The 22,702-nt window shown below is 40.5% G+C and overlaps 1 protein-coding gene across 5 annotated transcripts in view; it reads right to left on the bottom strand.

The window, feature by feature from the left end:
- Window positions 1-229: 229 nt before the first annotated feature.
- Window positions 230-22,702, bottom strand: part of EXPH5 (exophilin 5) — an 80,794-nt gene continuing 58,321 nt past the window's right edge. For 3 of the 5 annotated variants that reach the window (XM_072993663.2, XM_020803150.3, XM_020803149.3), the window contains 3 exons: window positions 15,026-15,083; window positions 12,039-12,165; window positions 230-6,561 (listed from right to left, as the gene is read on the bottom strand). In XM_072993663.2, the coding sequence (XP_072849764.2) occupies window positions 1,739-6,561; window positions 12,039-12,165; window positions 15,026-15,083 (5,008 nt within the window). In that variant the 3' untranslated portion in view covers window positions 230-1,738. Of the gene's footprint in view, window positions 6,562-12,038; window positions 12,166-13,129; window positions 15,084-18,056; window positions 18,454-22,702 lie in introns of those variants that run through there. The other 2 variants (XM_020803148.3, XM_072993664.2) reach the window with 2 other exon arrangements.

The raw sequence follows: 22,702 nt of genomic DNA, 5'->3' as shown, positions 1-22,702 counted from the left end.
CACTGGCATTAAATGGAATGGCATAAACTCAGCACTCAATTGTCACTAGTTAATAAATTGTCACTGGTATCCTTCAATGTACCAGTTGTGACTTAGTGATGCCAATGCTAAATACTTAATTAAAGAATGAAAGTCTTGTCTTGACTGCAATTACAGTTAGGATTTTTTTTTTGTACAGGTTGCATATGTTTAAAACATTTTGGATAGATTTTTTCTATGAACACAGAGACAGAATTTCCTTCAAATTTAATATGAAATGAAGCAAATAATTACAAAATACAAGACAATGCATGTACAAATGCACACATATACTGTACAGTGTAAAGTACAAAGGGAGAAATACAGTTAAAGAACCATGACATGTCCCTGTAAACATTTATTTCATGAAAGAGTTACCAAACGTGTTGGATTTCTCATCACATATACAAATTTTCAACAAACAACTTCACTACACTTCTTTTATACAATGCTTTTTGGGGGGCCAAAATAATTCACAGTTAAACAGCTCTCTCTCTCTCTCTCTCTCTCTCTCACACACACACACACACACACACACACACACACACACACACACACAGTATACTTTTTTCACCAACGTGCATGACTTTTAATCCCATTGGAATAGTTAAAGTTGCATTGACCAACAGCATAAATATATTACTTATTAGTTATTTCAAGTGTTACGCTAAACAACAAGATAATATTTAAACAAATATTCAACTTTTATGTACACTTCTTTAACGAAGTGTTCAGTATAACAGGTTTTAAGTACCATTTTAACATGTTTGATACCTGCTGGTTAAAAAATAAGGCACAGAGCGGTTAATATCCAACAATTTTACGGTAAGTCCTACTGATTTTGATGGCAAATGCTCTCACACCAGTATCAGTGGAATTGAAAACTAATTTTGACCTGCTTGCGTTGTTACGAAATAATCTATAAAAGAGTGCTTCAGTGCACAATATTCACTGAGTAGATGAGCTGCATGTATTATGTCCTGCAAGTAAATATATTAAATATTTGCTTCCTTAATTACAACAAAACATATTAGTATAGCATAGTAAATATACATATGTATATCCAGTCTACATACATTAACCCCCTGATTTGGAGCAACACATGCTCCAAATGTGTTTCAAATAAAGAAAATTCAAGACTGACGGACTAAGAGGGAACAAGTATATATAGATTGTAGAAACTTTGCTGAGTGCAAAGCTGCCATTTCTGAAAAATGAAACACTGACCCAGATACCTATATATCCAGAGTGAGATATCTGGTACTGAGTAGGTGGGAAGGTAGGGCCCCCTTGTCTCATTCATGAGCATAAATCCAGCAAATTTTTTTTAAAAAAGAAAAATTCTAATGAGCAATTGCTGGATCTCCATGGTAAGAAGTTTCACAGCTGGTTTCTTGTTATGCAGCTGAAAACAGTGCAGGAGCCATTATGAGGGTGGATAGGTGGGTGGAAAGAGATAATAAACTTATTTGAGAATCTTTAGAACATTTTTTTTCACCACCACAAGGGACTGATTGTGTTTGTTTTAAAGATTCTGTGGAGGCGATCTAATTTTTTGTTGGATTTATGAGGTGATGATGGCAAAGGAGTATTTAGGATTGGAGATCAAATAGGTATTTGTAGGAATCTAGTCAAGATTTTCAATCTCCAAGTTTTATAAACTACCTAGGAACTGGCAACCCAACAATTAAAGTTTTTCTTCGCCTTATCTTGCAGCCCCTCAGAGTTCAGATTCTTTATCATTCCCATCTAGATAGTATTCATCATCTGTAGTGGTATCAGAGTTTGTATCAGAATAATCTGCAGAGTCTTGTCCCTGAGCCTGAGAAGGAACTCTTGGTGACGCACCTTCTGCCGACACTTTTCTTTCAGCAAAACCTGAGCTCAACAGCTCTGGTCTGCTTAAGGAAATACTCTCTTCCCTTCTCAGAGAACGAGGATTGCTTAGAAAATAGGGTCTCCACAACCGACCTTCTGTAAGCGATCTCTTTATGTTGTCTAAGAAAATCTGTTGCTGTTCTTTCCCAAAAATGCCAAATTCAATTGATGGATACATCACCCGCCTGGAACCAAAGGTCCTATTATTATCATCACAGGCATCCCAGTTCTCATTTTCATCACAGGACAAGAGTTCAGAGTGGGATTTAAACTTCCGATTGTACCTACTACCAGGGTTTATCGTGTTGCCTCCAGAGGACAGGCGATTATGGAGAACACTTGTATAGGAATTCTCTGAAAAATGTCGTTCACGTGATGTTTTACTGGGATTTAGGACTGGCTCATCACAAGATAGACTGGGATTTCTTAACCTACTTGAACGCTTTATATTTTGATAGTGGTCAGATTCTGTTGGAGAAATCACCTCCTGAGGTGGACAGACAGTTGCCTTGGAATAATTTGCGGTAAGAATATTAGAACTTTTATCAGATGAAAGTGGGGAAAATACAGGCTCACCAACACTGCGGTCCCTTTCATTCTTCTGATTTAGATCTGAATCTGTAATTCTAGAGAAAGTGAGTGGATTGTTATTTTCTAAACCTTTATCATATGTTTCAGAATGACTACTTAGCTTGGGCATAATTTCTTTAGAAAACAAAATGGTAGAATGTTTGCCTGCAGGTTTTTTATCACTTAATCTCAGACTAGGGATTTCATGCTTCTGGTTGCATAAATTTGCAAATGGCCTCCTGATTTCATTGGTGATCAATGAAGGGGCTTCATTAGTTACTGATTTTTTATTCTCAGGTTGTTCAAGTGCTGTGTTTTCAAATTCATCAGTTAAAGGGTTCTGACTCTGCTTCTCATTCTCTGTTTGCAAAATCACCTGGGGAGTATCAGATGAAATTAACATGCTGTGACAATTACTGGTTTCTGAAAAGCTGCTATCGTTTTGTGAAACTATGTTACTTATGTGTGGTTTCAGAGTCAAGCTTTTCTTACTGGAAAACTTTCGGCTTGTTTTATAAATGGCTGCAAGTTTGTTTTTAATTGATGGCCTATTTTTTCTTTTTTCTATATCACTAGTTTTGTCTTTAGTGCAATCTGAGCTTTGCTTATTTTCAGATGCTGAATCATCTGATAGACCCTGAGTGGTACTTATGAGCTGATCTTTAGAGTTAGGATTGTGATTATTTGTAGAGTATGTCTCAGATCTTTGTGAAGCTTTGCAAATTTTATGTATTACAGAATTCTGATGCTTCGCCTCTTGTGCAGATTTTCTGTACTCTGAAGCACTTTTATTAAGCTGAAATTCAGGATGAACTGTAGAAGCTACATCCACCAGTGGAGTTTGCTTCTGGAAATCTGAACACACTTTTGTCTCTGAGGTTAATACTTCTTGTCTGCTACTACTTACACTTTCATTTTTTAGCTGCAACTTATCTGCCTTTCTGGAAATACTGTGATACAGAAAACGCACATTTTCTTTGTTCTTAGCATCTTGTCTAAAGCTATCTTTAGCACAGTCTGTGGTACTGATTTCTGAATCAGCAATGTGCGTTATTTCCTTATTATTATCAACTGAATGTGGAATATGTGAATTGTTGCTTGACACTGGCTCAGTTGATGGTGGAAAGAGAAGAGGTCTTCCTTTTTGAGTATTCATTGCAGAAGAAGTTGCAACAAGATTCCCTGGAGTGGTTTTGTTATGTGTGGAATTAGATAGCTTGAGGGTTGAGGATGTGTCAATTTTTGACCCCTTATTCAGTGGTGAAGGACCCTTGTCAACATGTTGATTGCACAGTGTGTTGGTGACAGCACAGAGAGAGTCATCCACAATTTTGCTGGATTTGGAGTCACTCAGAAAACCAAGTGATGCTATCCTGTTGGAAAATGCAAATTCTGATTCTTCTGTTGTGACTGTTTCATCTTTATTATGTACCATACTTGGTGACAGAATAGTAGGTGCTCTATCTGTGGTGGTGTCTGGAATATGGGTACCTTCCTTAGTAGCATCACTTGACATCTTTGAGTTTTGCTGCATATCAGAAGCAATTGATATTTTGCCAAGAGAATCACATTTTCCTTTTTCTGAACTGGAAGGAAATGACACAGTTGCTAAATGAACATGAACATATTTCTTTTGAGGGGGTGAAGATTTTTTTGTTGGAGAAGATGACTCAGCATCCATTTTAGTATCATCTAGGAAGAGGTTGCACAAAGTCCTTGAACGTTTCCGTGGTAATGTATAATAAACTGAAATCAACTCTTGGTATTTTACATTATCTTCCTCTATGCTAACTGTAAGGGTACTAGTTGTTTTGTATTGCTTTAAAGGATTTCTTGTGTACATTTCCTCACACTCAGAAAACTCTGACATTTCAGATTTGTCTGGGTCACACAAGACTTCTTTTTCCAATTTGCTGGCAACTGTACTAGTACCATCTAAAGAATGCTTAGAATCTTGAGTTAACTGCAAATGGCTATCTTTAGTTTGTGGAATTTCATCACAAGTTAAATCTTTGAATGAAGGATTTAAGGAAGAGTGAGCTGGATTTAAGGTGATTTTATCTCTCTTCTTTGAATAAATGTTTTCCATTTTACTTGATCCAAGTGCTTCTAAATAATCTCCTACATGTTTCTCATTTCTGTATGGCGTTTGCCTGGAAGGGTGAAATTGAGAAAGAGATTTCTCAGATAAAACACTGCCATCAATACTGGCTGATTTTCTTGGAAAGGTGTAGTTCTTTGTAGGAGATTTTGGAGGACTGTTACTGGGAGGACCAGAAATACTGTTGCTAGTTCCATGTTTAACAAATCTATTATGCTTGTGGATACTTTCAGCGCAAGAATATGGTAACTCATCATGTGCAAATACTTCAGGGCCTTTGCTGAAAACAGCTGAACAAATATTCCCAGATGCCTTGTTGTGTATAAAAGTTCCTAAGTTTTCTGACTGATGCTTCTCTTGTTGTGAGTTTTGATTCATTGCCCTTGTACTCTTAGCAGTTAAATATGACGGATGCATTTGATCAAGATCACTGTTTATAGAACAATCCCCTTGATTTCTTTGTCCTTCTCTTTTGTGAATATTTGATAAATATATATTGTCAATATTTCTTATTGAAGTCAATTTAGTTGGCTTTCTTGATAGGGCAGCTGAAGATGAATTCAAAGAAGGAGATATATGAGACTCTGCTGGACTGCTGGTATCCCTTTGCCTAGAAACTAGTCTTAATTTCTCTCCTTTAGTAGGTTCACCTTCCATTTTACCTGACTGGATATGGGCAGGATTTCTCACCTCCTCTGAGGCACGTACTTGGAAATATTCGTTGGTTTGAACAGTCTTTGAGGGATTCTGATCAGCTCCAATGAGTAGATTTTGTTGTACAGCCTGTTTTGTTTGGCTTTTTGGAACATAAAGGTCATATGCTGTATGTCTCTGGATGCCATCTGGATGCTTTGAAAACAATCTGTTTTTTAAACCTTCTAGATGATCTACGCCCCATATATGGTCTTGGGAGTCATGATCCCATACCCATGAACCACTTTTTTTCATACAGACATTTGGCCAGTTGCTGAGATTACTTGGAATCATTTCAAAGTCAGTATCAGGGGTAACAAAGACCTCATCGCTGTAAAACCGGTGGCTGTCAGACCCCAAAAAATGCTCCTCTGTTCTTCCAGAAGGAAAGCTTTTGGGCGACTGGTTCATCCTACCATGAAATGATGGATATCTGTAATAGGACTTTGAACTGTTCCTTTCCATCTGATGTAATAAATAATTATCCTGATTGTCAAAATACAGAGGATCCACATGTTTCTTAGCAAATACGGAATGAGTTCTATTTGGCCCCACTCTTCTGTAATACTCTTTCGATCTGTAAAATTCATACCTTGTGTTCTCCCGTGGAGAACAAGGAAGTGTATCTTCAAATGTCGGCCCGAACTCCATTAATGACTGTGTTCTAAGAAGTCTATCTGCATATGGTGAATTTTCAGAAGACTGTGGTTGATTCCATACAATGGATGATAAGGGAGTCCGCTTAGTGTGTCGGCGATAGTTCCTTTGTGTGAAGCCTCTGTCATTTTCCAAAGGATAATGCAGGGCAGCTGTGGAAAGCTGGTCAACAGATGCCAGGGACTGGCCCCTTGCAAGACATGACAAAGAACAGCTTCTGTTAACTGTTGCGAAGTTCTTGTGTCCAAAGCCACTGGTGTTTGGTCCGGAATGAAGCTTCAAGCTTCCTTCTGAGGAATGTCCAAGAGAACGAGTAGAATTTTCTCTCCGAAGGGCTGGAGACCTTCTGACATATGTATCCCCAGCTGTGTAGTCTGCTGTATGGTGCCTTTTCATATATGTATCATAAAACACCCTTGGTCTGGACAAAGTTCTGTGGTTATCTCTGGCTCTCAGTGTCCTTGTTCCATCTGACAAAAACATGCTCGGATCATTTCTCTGTACTCCTCTAGGGATACCATGTGGACTAATAGTTGGATAATGACTGAGTTCTGATGCTCTGGAGTCATAGTGAATCGGAGTCCTCCTATTCACCGTTTCTTGAGATTGCTCCCGTGCCAACTGGTCATCCAAACTACCTAGAACTGAAAAGGAGACAAAGACAGAGAGGCAAATACTTATTTTTTATATAAAATCAACATGCTATTTGCACTATCAACTCCTTGTGTAATCCACTCTAAATATCCAAGTAAACGGGACATTCCAAAATATTTAAGGAAAATTGAACTAAGTACTAAGACAAAAGGAATCACAAAGCCTCACCATCATTTTGGACAAATCTCATCTTTTAGAATCAGGACCTGCTAGAAACATACTTCTTCTATCAAGTACTATAGCCTGGAAAGAGAAGTTCGGGCTAAAGAGAAGCTAAACTATTCTAATACGCCCTCTGGGATTACTGTTAAGATTATGTCCCTTTGTCCATGATGTTACTGTTTGATGATTACCTAGTGTTTAAGAGATGTAAGCTAAAAATATGCTGCTGTTTTGATCTCATCCTTTTGCCTTTAGATCAGCCAGCCCTGGAATGTGACCCCTAAAATTTTTCTCTGAAATTGAATTTAGCCCTTGGACTGAAAGTGGTTTCCTATCCCATCCTTGCCTCTTTTTTTTGGTCCAAAGCCACTTTGAACACCCTCTTGATTTTATTGAAGCATTCTGGATCAAGCTGAATTCTTCTTCGGGTTAGAATAAAGATAAAAACTTCTGCCTACCAAGTCGTATTCCTATAGCCACAACATATTCCACCTATTTAACACCTCAGTTAGCCTCCAATTCAAGGACCTTCTGTTTCCCAAGCAGTCCATCTCCCCTCTCAGCTTTCTGTGTTCTCCACAGTTTACATGGATTTATTTACCCATTACCAGCTGGCCTTTTTATCCTCTGTCCTTCAAGAGAAAATTGGACAACCATCTGTCAGATCTGCTTTGATTGGGAGTCCTGCATTGTGCAGGGGTTTGGTATTAATGGCCTTATAGGCCTCTTCAAACTCTATAATGCTATGATTCTTCCAGTTTTTATGTTCTTTAATTTCTCTCATCTGAGCATAATACAATCACACTTCCCTTTTCATTTGCCTCAGTCTGAGATATATGAGGAAGATGGAGGAGAAACAAGGAGAGATCAAGGGTCATTGAAGATAAATGCACAGAAGGGAAAAAGATTTCTCATTCTCTTTTGAGGGATACAGGACTTTAAAATGTAGCAACATTTTAAGAGCCTTAAAAAGAGACAGCCTGCCTTGCCCACTGGAGTACCAGTTAAAATGTTAGACTTCAAAAGCCTGTCATAATACCCAGAGTTGTGAATTTATTATTTTATACTTATTTATTTAGTAAACATTACAAAATCTCAGGGTGAAGTACAAGAGAAACAATTTAAAAAATAGGAAGTTATTTGACAGATTTTAAAACTATGCAAGTGTTGTTTGCATAACTATGTTGTAAACAGCCCAGAGAGTGCTCTAGAACTATGGGGTAGTATATAAGTTAAAATAGTAATAACACAAACAACAAGCTTTAACTAACATGAGTGTAAGTGAATCACTCCTCTATTTGGGATATAACATATGGTATAGTCATATAACTCAGTGGTTCTTAACGTGGGTGATAATGCCCCCCAGGTGGCGATTTCATTTTTCAGGGGGGCAGTAGAACGAAAAGGGGCAGTGTGGGGGCGCTGGAGCAGAAAGGGGGCAGTAGGGGGGCACTGGAGCAAGCCAAACCTGTGAAGATGGCTGCAGCCTTTTTACAGTGTGCATGAATATATATTTTCCTCCAATCTTAATTTAGTTTCAGAGTTTTTGTCTTGAAATTTTTAGTTCCTGCATTGCGGTTTGTTTTTATGCCCTTTTTATATTTCTTTTTGCGTCTTAAAATTTGCTTGCAACAAAATCATTAAATCTTACTGTACTTTTTGGGAGCATTTCATTTTCTTGGAATTGAATTTTGTTTTCAGCGGTCATTGGATTTAAGTGTCTTAAACAAACAAACAAACAAATAAATAAGTAAATAAGATATCATCACCGTGGGGAGGGGGGGCGATTATAACTTCTTCAGTGGCTCAAGGGGGCATTTCTTTCAAAAAGGTTAAGAAGCACTGATATAACTCATGTAGCACTGTAGTGAAGAGACTGAAATGTGGATTACAACGTTCAGGCCTTGCCTCTGCCATGTAGGTGGCCTTCAGCAAGCTGTTATCTCAACCATCTCAATGCCTTCACCTACAGTATGGGATAATAATACTGACCTACTTACTGAAATCAACATAGACTGAAGGTTTCCCAGAACTCTAAAGCATTGCATTAAGTATTAATTAATCTCAAATACCACAATCTTTTTCCCTACCACACCTATGTCATTTTTCAACCCTTTTGTTTCAGGGAGCTTTGCATCTCTGCAGGAGTGTATAGCTGTCCAATTCAAATTTTTAATGGTCAACAGAAACAAAGCTGCCTCCCCCCTCCAACAATGCTGCTATCATTCTGAAAACATTTCTTTTTCACCTCCTCCTGGGATTTGGACTTCATCAGGACTATATTAAATTGGATATAGCAGCTCTAATCTGTCTGTCTGTCTGTCTGTCTGTCTTACATGCTGCCCAATGTTGTAGTGCACACTCTCTGGGCAATTAACAACACATACATATAAACTACAGGTAAAATAATACAAACTATATAAACAAACAAAACACAATAAAATACATCATTCATTGAATGTGACATAAGTGAACAACTTTAAACCATAGCTGGACTTCAAATGTGACACTTTAATAAAAGGCAGCTTTAAATAATTCAGTTTTAAGTAGCTTCTTCTTAAAAACTGGAAGAGAGGGCATCTTTACTGGTAATTAATTCCAAAGATAGTTGTTCTTTAGTTGTTAATTCGTGTCCAACTCTTTGTGACCCCATGGGAAAAAAATCATGGGGGTTTCTTGGCAAAGATACTGGAGTGGCTTGCCAGTTCCAGCTCCAGGTGGATCGTGTTTAGTCAGAACTCTCCACTATGACCTATCCATCTTGGGTGTCCCTCCATGGCATAGCCCATAGCTTCTCTGAATTACTCAAGCCTCTTCACCACGACAAGGCAGCAATCCATGAAGGAGATTCCAAAGATGGGGGCCACAATTGAAAATGCCTGGTTTCTGGTGGTAACTTCTTTGACCCTCTTAGGTGTTGCTAATTTTAACAATAACAATGGGCTCAAGCTACAGGAAGCCAGATTTAGGCTGAATACCTGGAAAAACATCTTAACTGTTAAAGCAGTAAGACAATGGAACCAATGACCTCGGGAGGTGGTGAGCACACCAACACTGGAGGCATTCAAGAGAAAATTAGACAACAAATGTAATCAATGGGTTGAGTAGGTCGAAGAGAGACATTCCAGCAGTATCAGGGTCAGAAATCATTTAGGGCTATATAGGTAATAACCAGCATCTTGAATCGAGGCTGTATATAAACTCTCTAAAGAAACATTACTAAGTTTTAATTTTATTTTTAGCCAGACAATTCTGTTTTTAGTGTTGTGATTTATGAACAAGGACAGATCAATAATAGCATTTGTTATAAATTTTGCATTTAAAATAATTTCTAGACTTTAGATGGAAAAAAAAATCTTAAGTATTAAAAATATATTTAAATCAGATGTGTGTATTATGTGATAAATATCATTTAACCATGTGCTTTGAGAAGAAAATATCCTTCTGGTTCCTTCACCATTTGAAATGAGGAGGGTGGTAACCCAAGAGAGAGTCTTGCTACTGATCGTAGTGTATTTATAGAATTCCTTCCCCAAGGGCAGCTTTCCTAGCTTTACTCTGTTACGTTTTTGGTGCCAAAGTCTTTTACTTCTCCAGGCTTTCTAATTTTTTTCTTTTTGGCTGCTACAATCAATTTTTTCTTTCTTTGGCTTATACAACAATTGTTGCGTGATGTATGTTTTATTACTATATAAGCCACTATGAAGGGGTGTTATATAAATCCTTAAAAGCAGGCCTTGGCAACTGTAGATTCCTGATGCTTTAGGACAGCAATTCATATAATGCTTCATCATTGGCTCTACTAGTTTGGGCTAATGAGAGCTAAAGATCAAAAACATCTTGGGGACCACAGCTACCCATTCCTTTCTTACACAAACAGTGATATTTAGCTCTGTAACATAGCATATGAACGAACGAGTTATAACAATGCTCAGTGTAAATGTCTCAAAAAATGTGAGAATCTAGCTGCTTGTCAATAAGCAGTTGTACATTAGCCTTACTTAAGTTAAACATTAAATCTGAGTCCAGTTTTTGAAGACATTTAAACTACCAGGAATGCAGTGAGAACTATTTATAAAGAGTACCTTCACCTTTAGGAATACTATGCATGATCATCAAGGGTTTTTTGAGTTGCTTTTATCCACCTGCACAGGCCAATTTTAGAATTCTAGAAGCCCTAATCAGAAGTTTTTTAAAAAGTAAAATACACATGTGTAGAGAGGAGTACTATAGCCCTGCCCTCTCCCTCTTGAATTTCAAGACAATTGGAAAGAAGGCCAACTTTGCTTTCCATGGTCCTGACTCACATGAAGAGCCCCCATGGATAGTGGATGCTGTCCTTCTTTGACTTGTTGCCTTCTATGTGTAAAAGGGTCATGGAGGTGAAGACAAAGTGGGTTTTCTATATACTTTCTAATATGAGTTTTCTATATACTTTCTAACGTCAGAATAGGGCTACAGATGCAGGGATTCGGGGGCATATTTTAAAAGCCATATTCTTTGTCCAATTACTGCATTTTAAAGTTTTAAATTTCAAAGGCTGTTTCACACATGCTCTTCCCACAACAAAAGGAAACCAACATGATCAAGAGGCTGGGAAAACACCCAAGTCATTTCTAAAATGCCTCTGTTTTGGTTTTAGGTGGTGTAGTAGTCTCCACAGTCATTGGAAGCCACAGAACAATTTAATATCAGAATAAGGTGCACAAACAAAATTTCTGAGCATTACTTGTTTACCACTGTATCCAACGTAAATGAACAATGGTTGCTGTGGACTACAGTTCATCTGTCAGGTCAAACTTGATTCAGATATATCAGCATTTTTTGGTTTACCAGTAAGTCAGAGAAGAAATCAGAGTGTGCAAAGAAGAAATGCACAAACAACAACTTATTCCCTATGGCTTAACCAACATTGATTTTGGGACATCATTTATGGTACGCTTCAGTGGATCACTACTAATAGGTTAAAAATACGTTTATTCAGCCCTGATTTATCTCCATTGTTTAATAGCAAAATAGTCCCAGTTTTGTCTCCTGACCTAAGGATAACTGAACGATCTTTCCTTAAAGAAATCAACATGCCAAGGTCTAAAAGTAAACACTGTAACAGTTTTGGAGACTAGACTAGCCCATGTGAGGGGGGGAAAGGCACTACCCTGCATATAACACAGTCATTCTTTATTGTGAATTAAGCTAAAAGAGCACAAAAGAAGTATAGTCATTCCACCTCCAGGGTACTAAAGGTACCATTCCTCTTATCCAGATTTTTTTGCCCCACTTTTATGGAGCAAGAAGATGGACTTACCTCGTAGGAGTTCATTTTCTAGCTGCTCATTCCATGTGCATGTGCTGTCCTCCAACATCTCAGCTTGGTTTGCCTCAAAGCCCATTTTCGCTGGTTCAGAGGGCAAAGGGGAGTCAAGTGTTTCCGTCTAGTGGAAGAAGCATTTCCAGTATAAATTCCAAAGAAAAGGGACAGGAGTCAAGAGCTAATGTTTTATCAACGGTTATGTCTGTCCACTCCTTCTGTGGACTTTGTAACACAGATGACGAAAAATCTAACTTTTATTAAGTCTTATTTTGTATAGAATTCACAACTGAGGACTCAGCAAACTGTTGCAGCGCTGAGTGCATTTGTTCAGGGGCCCAGCTAACCAGTCCTCACCCACCCCCCAAAAACGGCATTTCATTTCGCCTATTCTGTTCTCCTCCAACCCCAAAAATCTGTTAGCACTCTGGAGTCAGAGCATGCATCACTCGGCTAATTTGGTCTTCCACTTCCATTTAGGGTAATTTTAAAGGATATTTGAATACTTGTGAGAACCTTAAGAGTTTCCATGAACCTGCTGATACCTGCCTTTTGTACTTGGTTGACTGTGTAAGATTCATATTTGCAGAATGAGTTAGCTACTAATATATAAGATTAATGTGCCCTAATTTAATGCAGCATTTATCTGGATTAAATTTGGAAGCATACTTTATATTTATACACCAAAGATATAGATATATATACAGTGGTGCCTCGCTTGACGACGTTAATCCGTTCCAGCAAAATTGCTGTAGAGCGAAATCGTCGTCAAGTGAAATAAAAAAGCCCATTGAAATGCACTGAAAACTGTTCAATGCGTTCCAATGGGCGAAATACCTGCTCCTCCAGCAAAGATCCTCCATAGGGCAGTCATTTTCTGCTCCCTGTATAGCGAAAAATCCGTCCTAAAAACAGTGGGGAGCCATTTTGCACAGCGGGCAGCCATTTTGGAAACCCGACGATCAGCTGTTTTGATTGTTGTAAAGCGAAAAATCAGTTCCTGAAGCAGAGAACCGATTATTGTAAAGCATTTTTTCCCCATTAGAACATTGTTTTTCGATCACAAAAACAATCACAAAAACATAATCGTCAAGCAGATTCGTCGTTTAACGAGGTAATAGTTAAGCGAGGTACCACTGTATAGAGAGAGAAAGAGTTCTTTTTGACCTGTTAATACAGCTGTGAACAAAAATCATCCATGGAACTGGTGTATAATCCCTTATGCCACTACCCCTATTTATCTATTAAATATATATCTTGCCTTTCTGGCGCCAAGTGGCAGAAAGGGAATACTTATATGTATTCCCTTCTTTCTCTTATTAAGTCTTATTTTGTATAGTGTTTGCGGCTGACAGAGAAAGAACGGGAAAATCAGCTCTATGGTTCCTCCCTGGCTAGAATTGGTCTAGAATAGAGGATGCATCCCAATATCATTGCACACTTTTTCCGGCTCTGTTCCCTGTCACACTTTAACCCCTGGGGACACTTTGATAAATCACTGTGTTAACTTTAACAATAGAACACTGAACCAATTATGTTGATGATTTCCAAGGATTGTCCTGGGATTCATCTGCAGCTGAAAGAAATCTCAAGAAGAAAAGTGTTATAAAAAACCATTTCCAACTAGAAGAGGAGTAGCTTTCCTTCTCTCTTCACAAGCCCAAGCTAAAAAGAATTAATCACAGCATTCTAGTGGTGCTGGGCTCTCTTATTTTCTGTCTTATCTTCCATTTGTGACATAGCATTGCATGATGTGACGATGACAGTCACTGGCATAAAAACACAAAACCTTAAATACGGAGATGCAAGGATCGGCCATCTTTCGAGAAGCATCTCCTCCAAACCTCAGTGAAAATTCACACCATTACCTCGCCACCGCACATCTGTGCATTTCAGTGACAACAGGTGAGGTGAAGTGGATGGGAAGGGAACCTGACGTTAGGACCTGGGTTATATTTGTTTGCCTGTTTCATTTATTTTTGCCTTTCTCTTGAATCCAAACGATTACCAGAGAAGGTCACACAAAAGGTAAGTCCAATAATGGAACCACCAATTTGGCATTTGACAACAAACAGACAATAAAAAGAACAATGAAACCAACTGCAAAAAACAGAGTTGAGCATGGTTCAGGGTTATTTGTTCAAACAGCACATTACAAATAAAATAAAGAAAAGTTAAGGAGAGTAACATGGCCATCAAACAGACTAGTTCTCTAGTATTAGGCAGGGGGAGAAACTTGAGACAGGATTGGCATTTAAGCCTTAAAAAGAGCAGTGCTGCACAACAAGGCAACCAAATCTTTAGATTGCACCTGCTGAGAGAAAGTGGCGCGTGGTCGAACAATTCCAAATGAGACGCGATGGAAGTGATTCCATGGGAGCCTCAAGACTTTCAAGAGGGGATGAGGTGGGGATCAGCAAATTTTTATTTCCAAGAAATCGCCACAGTTGATGCTGCCAGTTGAGCAGGACAGCTGTGTAAACAGGATTTTCAACCAAGAAGAGCATTGGTTGCTGTAGGTTTTTCGGGCTGTTTGGCCGTGTTCTGAAGGTTTTTCTTCCTAACATTTCACCAGTCTCTGTGGCCAGCATCTTCAGAGGACAGGAGTTAGAACTGTCGAAATGTTTGGCCGTATTCCGAAGGTTTTTCTTCCTAACAACCATGAAAAACCTACAAGCCTTCAAGAATACAAGAGCATTATCATTCAAAATAAAAGGAACAATAAAATAGAGTGCTAAGGGTTGTGCAGAGTTCTTGGATCCATTTTCCATGATTCCCTTCTCTCTAAAAGAAACTACAGTCTATTTATCTAAATGTCTTCCAAGACTAGGTCTCCCACATATCCACAACTGCTGTAGGGCCCCTTAGCTATTAGAGTGCTTTTAAAAATCATCTTGCGTACTATGTAAATTCCAAAAGGCAAGTGAGGATGAGTGTTAAACTCTGCTAGGGTGGATGGGGCATAAAACTGTTCGGCGACTCACCTTTGCCATCTCTTCTGGTTTGGATGACATATGGGCACCTGCAGCAAAGCGATCATATCTGTCAAGAAATTAAACATTGCTTGAATGCTTGCTCTGAACAAAAAAATCAGCATCTGGATATTTTGCCCTAGTGAAAGAGAAGCTTTCTGGTAAGACACAATGATCAGGATTCAGGAGGCAAAAATAATTCAGTTGCAATCCTGTGCACATCTCCCTGGAGTTAGTTTCATGGCATATTATGGAGAATCACACTACACATGGCTTCTCCCTTCCCTCCTATGTAAACTGGGCAGTGGTGAAAAAAGCTGAAGCTCACTTCAGTTTATGGATATTCTCAAAGGGGTGAGTACCTTGTGGCTCTTTAGGAGTTTTGGACTTCAGTTATTAGCCCTAGATAAGAATGAGAGATGATATAAGTTGCAATCCAACAGAATTCGGAGAACACATGTTTCCAAACTGTGCACCAAAACTAACACAGAGAAACCTCAATACAGTGGTGCCTCGCTTAACGGGCGCCCTGTTTAACGACGAAATCACATAGCAATTAACTTTTTGCGATCGCTTTTGCGATCGCTTTGTGATGGTCTGAATGGGTTTTTTTTTGCTTTGCGATGATCGATACCCTGTTTCGCTTACCGATCATCGCAAAGCAATGATTTTTTAACAGCTGATCGGCGGTTCCAAAATGGCCGCTGGGTAAAAAAAATGGCCACCCGCTGTGTTTAGGGACAGATTCCTTGCTTACTGGGTAGCGAAAATGGCTGCCATGTGGAGGATTTTCGCTTAAAGGTGAGTCTGAAGCCCATAGGAACGCATTGAAGGGGTTTCAATGCATTCCTATGGGCTTTTTAATATCGCATAGTGACGAAATTGCTTTGCAGCGATTTTTGCTGCACCGATTATCGTCGCTATGCGAGGCGCCACTGTACTTCTCCTACTGGGCATAAACTTACCTCCTCACTGTAAATATAAAATAAACCACATTTTATCACAGTGGATCCTGGATAACGCTGGAATATTAATTAAACCAATATGAACTACAATTAATTTACACTGACTTTGTGCACAAAATATTATTATCACTAAAACAATAAATTCTGCTGAATTAATACAAATTCAGTCATGATGTACATGTTCGAAACACACACGTGTCTGCTGAAGATGCTCCCAGTAGAAAGCTTTGAGGATGCAGATGTAATCACCATAATCTATCCACATATATCTCAATTCCAGCAACCATTCTATCTAGAGATACATGTGGCTCCAAAGTCCAAATGCAAAAAAAGGAAAATGATGATAATAATAATTTTAAAACTGCAGGTTAGAAGGTCATCAAGTCCAGCCCCTGTCAAGGAGGCACAGTGGGGAATCAAACTCCCAACCCCTAGCCCCACAGTCAGATACCTAAACCACTGAACTATCCAGCTCAGTAGTTCAATAGCTCAAAAGGCTTCCCCCAACTCTTTGTCCCAAGGCTCCCAAAGACTTCTTAGGGGCAAAAGAAACCCCTAGAGAGACACAGAACCTAAAAAGAAGGGAATAAACTTTTAATTACATTAAATGCTCCCAGCAGCTGATACAGGTTGTCCTGATGCAAAGTTACAAAACAGGATTTTGCCCAATGACTACTGAGATATTTTGCTTCACAGGCTGAAAATTCGTATTCCTATTTAGTTTGCTGCTGATGCTTCAATAATTTAATACTAATATAAGGAGTCTTTTTGCACTGTGTAATATCATATGATATGTTTAAATCAAAGTGTGCAGAAATTACCTTCTTGGACAACCACTCACAGAAGCTGCTAAAAGTATAGCCTATGGCGAAGTCGCTAGAAAGATTTTGGACACACAAATTCCAAAAATGCATACCTTTCCCATGCAACCTTTCTTTCTTTCTTTCTTTCTTTCTTTCTTTCTTTCTTTCTTTCTTTCTTTCTTTCTTTCTTTCTTTCTTTCTTTCTTTCTTGCATTGAGCAAGGGGTTGGACTCGATGGTCTTATAGTTCCAACTTCATGTTTCTATGATTCTAACCTCTGGTTTCAACTCAATGTGCAAAATACAGCCTATCAAATGTCAGATGGCAACTCCTCTAACCCCTAGTCATCCTACCCCATGGTAAGCAATGCTACAAGATGCAGGCCAACAACACCTGGAGGAGCTGCATTTTTGATCTAGATGTGTATATGTTTAACAAAAGGGCCCCTGAGACTCTTGTTCAATGACCAGAATGTTAACTGGATACATGCTGTCATGCCTTCTTACATACAGTTCTGTCCACCTGTTGTCAACTGCTAGGAGCAGCTGATGCTAATAAAATATCTTGACCTAGTGTTGATGCAATTTTGCTGGTTATGTTTCCTGTGTATGTTAATTCACCAGCTCAAAACAATGTTGCTGTACTAACTCAACATTTCCATAACTATCTGGATTTTTTTAATTCACCAAAGAATGTAGCTAGGGTTGTCCCCTATTCCCTCTACTGTATTTAGAATCCCTCTACTTCTATCACCATCCCAAGAAGCAGGGAGTTGGAATCAGACTCTATGTTTTCCCTAGTATGGAATCGTATTAGAAAAGGGGGGAAAATCTTTCTGGGATGACAACAATCAGAATATCTCAGCCACTGGTCATCAAAGGAATCATAGTCTCAAAGGGTGACATTTCTGATCTCCGGAAGTACTCAAGGACACAGAATATCCTGTAGAATCCTGCCTACCATATGTCTGTTAAGGAGGCGATATGCCAGAGGGGTGTGTGTGCGTGCTCCTGTGCCACCTTTAAAGAAGCCAGAACACAGACCAGGCTTTCTCTTTGCACAGAATGGTTCAACAATGAGTTTTATCTGACAGCAAACAAAGCGAAATGAAAAGCCATAGCTGAACAGATAAACCGACGAGCCAAGTTTTCAGAAAAGATTGTGAAGTCAGCTAAACGGCGAGTCTCTCCAGTCCAGAGTTGTGACTCCGGTTTTCTGCAGAAGAAACTCTTCCTCAACCCCAACCCCCCACAAGTTTAAAGGAATTTTGCTCACCACATCGTCGCTCCTTGCCTTTTAACGGTTTGGCCTGTTGAGAACTAGATTCTGCTTCGCTTACGATCTGCTTTCGTTTCGTTGTAGCTTGCAGCACCCATCTTAAAACACTTCTCCTTTACACATGACGCCCTCTCCACGCCCCAGCCCAGTCCCTCTGGTCCTTGGACGTGCTGGCTTGTGTATTCAAGCAAGCTCACTTTATTCTGCTCCAGCAGCAAGTAGAAACTGGCTCGCTGGCATGCTTTGGGTGGCTGAGAGAGCCTTCCCTCCCAGAACGCTTTGTCATTTATTTGTAATGCGCTCCCAGGCAGGGAAGAACAAGTTGAAAGGTACAAGGGCCTAGACTTTCTTCCCCTTCGGTTTTTTGCTGGAATGGAGAGGCAGCTGGAAAGACCAGTACAGGCACCATTCCCTCCCACTGCTCTGTGATATTTTGGGGAGAAGGAAAAATGATTCTTATACGAGTGTTTCTCATCTTCTACCACCAAAGTCCCCCTTTGATAAACACAACTATGTTGTGAACCCATCCGATTTTGCCTCAATAAATTCTCTTGAAATTTAAAACCACACAGCTAAAAACACATGGAAGCATTTGTTATTTTGGAGGGTCAATTATTCTAATCTATTTTTAATTAATGTTAATGTAGGTAGTTTAAGATTATACAAGAAGCTGCGCAAAAAGAAAGCTATGACTGTTTCTCTCCCATTTTCCAGATAAAAACAATAACAAACATCCTCAATCCTGTTTGGATACGTGAGGCACAGACCCGGCCACACAGAAATTGAAACATTTTCACTATATATACCATTTAGTTGGACACATGTAAGCCAAGCTCCCCACTGGATTTCTACATCCAAGAAGCCAGGTGTATATTTTTAAAAGACCTCCCCCCCCCCCGTGAAAGCTAATATGAAAGGCTCAGAGTCTGGAGATGGGGTGAACTGTTTCAGTGGTACCCGCATCACACTCTGGAAGTGAAGTCTACATTGGAAAAAAGACCAGCCCAAGAAAGTGACTGTGCAAATTGGGGGATTCTGGATGCTGTAGTCTAAAAATACAATATCAGGTTGTATGCCCTGCACACAGGATATCCCACATTCAATCACTGGCGATTTCCAACACAAAGGACTCCGACAAGCAAGCACAGTGGTGCCTCACTAGACAGTTACCCCACATGACAGTTTTTTCACTAGACATTGGCTCTTTGAATCACTATAGCGATTCGCAAAACAGTGATTCCTATGGGGGAATTTCGCTGGACAATGTTTGGTCCCTGCTTCGCAAAACGATTTTCACTAGACTACAATTTTGACAGCTCCCTCCACGCTCGCAAACAGGTGTTTTCAGGACCTAAGCTTCGCAAGACAGCGATTTAAACAGCTGATTGGCGGTTCGCAAAGTGGCTTTCCTATGGCCAATCTGCGCTAGACAACGACGATTCTTCCCCATTGGAACACATTAAACAGGTTTCAATGCATTCCAATGGGGAAATACTTTTCGCTAGACAATGGTTTCGCTAAACAGCGATTTCAGTGGAACGGATTATCATTGTCTAGCGAGGCACCACTGTAAGGAGAAACACCAGAAACCCTAGAGAGATGTTTCCAGAGAACACCAAACTGGGCCAAATGGGAAACAAAAGTGTGACCTGATCTAGCAGTGTCCTGAGTCATGTTCCACATAAAATCTAAGAGCGTTCCAGGGGAAAATGACTGTCCCTTCGGTATGGCCCCTATAAGCCTTTAAGACCAACCTTAACACATGGCTATACAGGCAGGCCTTCCCTACAAACATCACCTAGCTCATTTTTCTTTTTCCATCTTGGATTCTGTTGTTCATTTGGGTTGTATCTTTAGTTCATTTATACCTTCTTGGTTTATTTTTTATATTTTGTGTAACTTGCCCAGAGTAGACATGTTCTAGATGAGCAGTATAGAAGTTTAACTAATTTATTTATCAATAAGATACAAGGAACATGTGGGCCCACAGATATTGTTTCACCACAATTTCCAGGATTCTTCCTCAGCCATATTTTTTGTCTAAAGTTGGTGGAAGCTGCTGCCTTACAGCATCTAGAGCAGTGATGGTGAACCTTTTTGAGCCTGAGTACCCAAACTGCAACACAAAATCAAGTTATTTATTTCAAAGTGCCAATACTGCAATTAAAACCTGAATGCTGAGGTTTTAGTTTAGAAAAAACAACTGCTCCTGCACTGCAAGGGTTAAATGCTTGTTTCCCCCCCGCCGCCCCAATGGGTGGTATTAATAAAGACTTACTGGTGGGGCAAATCTGCCTTCCAGTGTGAGGGAGTTCCAAAGGCTGGGAGAGTCTTTGAAACACAGCTGTATCAGGGATGGAGTTAAAATATTCGTATGTGTTTCAAACACTTAGGTTGTTTTCTTAATGGGCTCCTTGTAATATCTTTTTCATGGCAAGGGCAAGAAAAAAATGACCAAAAAGAGGCCAAAAAAGTGTCAAAGGCTTCATTGTGTGACTGTGTCCATCCTTATGCGTTTATTACTTTCATTTCCCCCCCTAGCTCAGGGCTTTTGGTGCAAATGCTGGAGGCATTTTTGGAGCACCAGCCTAGAATCCTGTCAGAAGACCAACACGGGGAGATTTAACAATCAGAGGGATTGGTCACAGGGAATACATTAACAGGCCACAAATTAAAAAAAATCATGCAAAATGCAAGCTTTTGTGAATGAATCACATGATCAGAGGGACTGTTGACATCATCTTCAGGACTCAGCCAATCCCGAGGGTGGTGCTGCTGCTGCCTTGGGAACCCAACCCCACTCTCCTGGGTCTTTGTGACCTCACAGAGCCCCACCTCTCTGCTGGCAGATAAAAGGGGCTTGCTGGGCAGGGCAGGAGACCAGAAGGGAGGCCAGTGGCCAGAGGGCAGTCCAGCAGAGAGAGCGGCAGCAGCTGCAGGGGACCCAGCCCTTCTGCCCAAGGCAAGTTCTCTCGCGAAAGCAACTGAACCGGCCAAATGGGCTTGTGAGTTAACAGTGCAAGGCTGGCGGAGATCCGTGGCTTGAAGCTGGCTGGTGTCCGTGATGGACCAGGGTGGGGGGAGTCAGTGGACTTTGGCAGACAGAAGCTGGTGGAATCTCCCTGCGGAAGCTGGCTGAGGGCACAAGGCAGATGCTGGCAGAGGTGGGCGGATGAAGTCGGGGGACGTTAGCCTCCTGAAACCAGCTGGCAGAAGCTTGGTGGATATCGGTGGATGGAAGCCCAGGTGTGTGTGTGAATGGCTGGTGGAGTGAAGGTGTGTGTGTCGGGGGTGGCTGTTGTGTGTGTGACTGTGTGTTTGAATGGGCTGGCTGGCGTTCCATTGGGATATCGCTGGCGCATGTGCGCGACTCAAGCATTCGGGAGCTGGCGGAGGCTGGCTTCAGAAGCGGAATGGAAGAGATGAATGGGTGGATTTTCGTGGTGGAAGCCAGTGGATGTTGGCAGGCGGAACTTCGGGATGAAGTTGCCAGAACATTGGTCGGTGGATACGCCTGGGTTGAAGCCGGTTGACGGCATTGGACGAGCTCACCCCTTAGTTGTTTTTCTCTCTCTCTCATAGGGCCCAAAATGTCCTCTTCCCCAGAGGGATGCGAGGGACCAGAAGGTAGGAATCCTGCTGGAGCTGAACCAGGCTGTTGTCTCCGCTGAGGATATCCGTTTAGCCTCTTTTCAAAAACCAATTAAAAAAAAAAATTCCAAAATGGTTTTGAAGTGCTGTCTTGTTTGTCAGGGCTGTCATGGGCAATCCCCTCATTATATCTGGGGCCCAATGCCTGGGGTGTGTCTTTGTGAAGTCATGGTGTGGGGCCTTGTGATGTCACAGGAAATGGGAACGTAATATTTCTCCATACACGTGTGAGGGGGTGAGCTAGGCATTGTGGGTTCCCTGTCTGAGCTCCTAAGCAAGTATATTATGTGCCGTTTTGGACAGACACAGGAAGCCAGTGAGCCCTGGTGCCATTCGGAGAGGGCTCGAGTTGGGTACCCAAACACTAGGGCCACCCCGTAACAATAAATGAGACTCACTCCTTCCCTTCCACCACTGCTCCTCACATTTGTTTGCCTGGCCTGGAAATTCAGGGGAGCCCAGCCATTTCCTGGCACAGCAGCTCATTCTCTGAGACTGGCAAGCCTCATCTTCATCATCAAAACCATGAGCACTCCATGGCCAGCTCCTTGCAGAGTACAAGTTGGGAGAAAATATGCCACTTCAAAGAAGCTTCCAACCCAACCTCTCATGCCAGTGCTACAACCGAGGAAATAGAGATGGGCAATGATTTGGAGATGAGCATACATTAAAATTCATGTGGATCCATGCCATGGATAGATGGCAAAAATACACTGGTACTGCAAAATCTGCTGCTTGAGGGCAGTGGCTACCTCTGAGTGCCTAGTGCAGTGATGGTGAACCTTTTTTGAGCCCGAGTGCCCAAACTGCAACACAAAATCAACTTATTTATTTCAAAGTACCAATACTGCAATTAAAACCTGAATGCCGAAGTTTTAGTTTAGAAAAAAACAACTGTTCCTGTACTGCAAGGGTTAAATGCTTGTTTTCCTCCCCATGGGCGGCATTAACAAATACAGTGGTGCCCCGCTTGACGATTACCTCGTTAGATG

The sequence above is a fragment of the Pogona vitticeps genome, chromosome 3 (assembly GCF_051106095.1).
Source record: "Pogona vitticeps strain Pit_001003342236 chromosome 3, PviZW2.1, whole genome shotgun sequence".
Taxonomy (NCBI): Eukaryota; Metazoa; Chordata; class Lepidosauria; order Squamata; family Agamidae; genus Pogona; species Pogona vitticeps.
The sequence above is the reverse complement of the archived record's forward strand: the minus strand, read 5'-3'. Positions and strand labels throughout refer to the sequence as shown.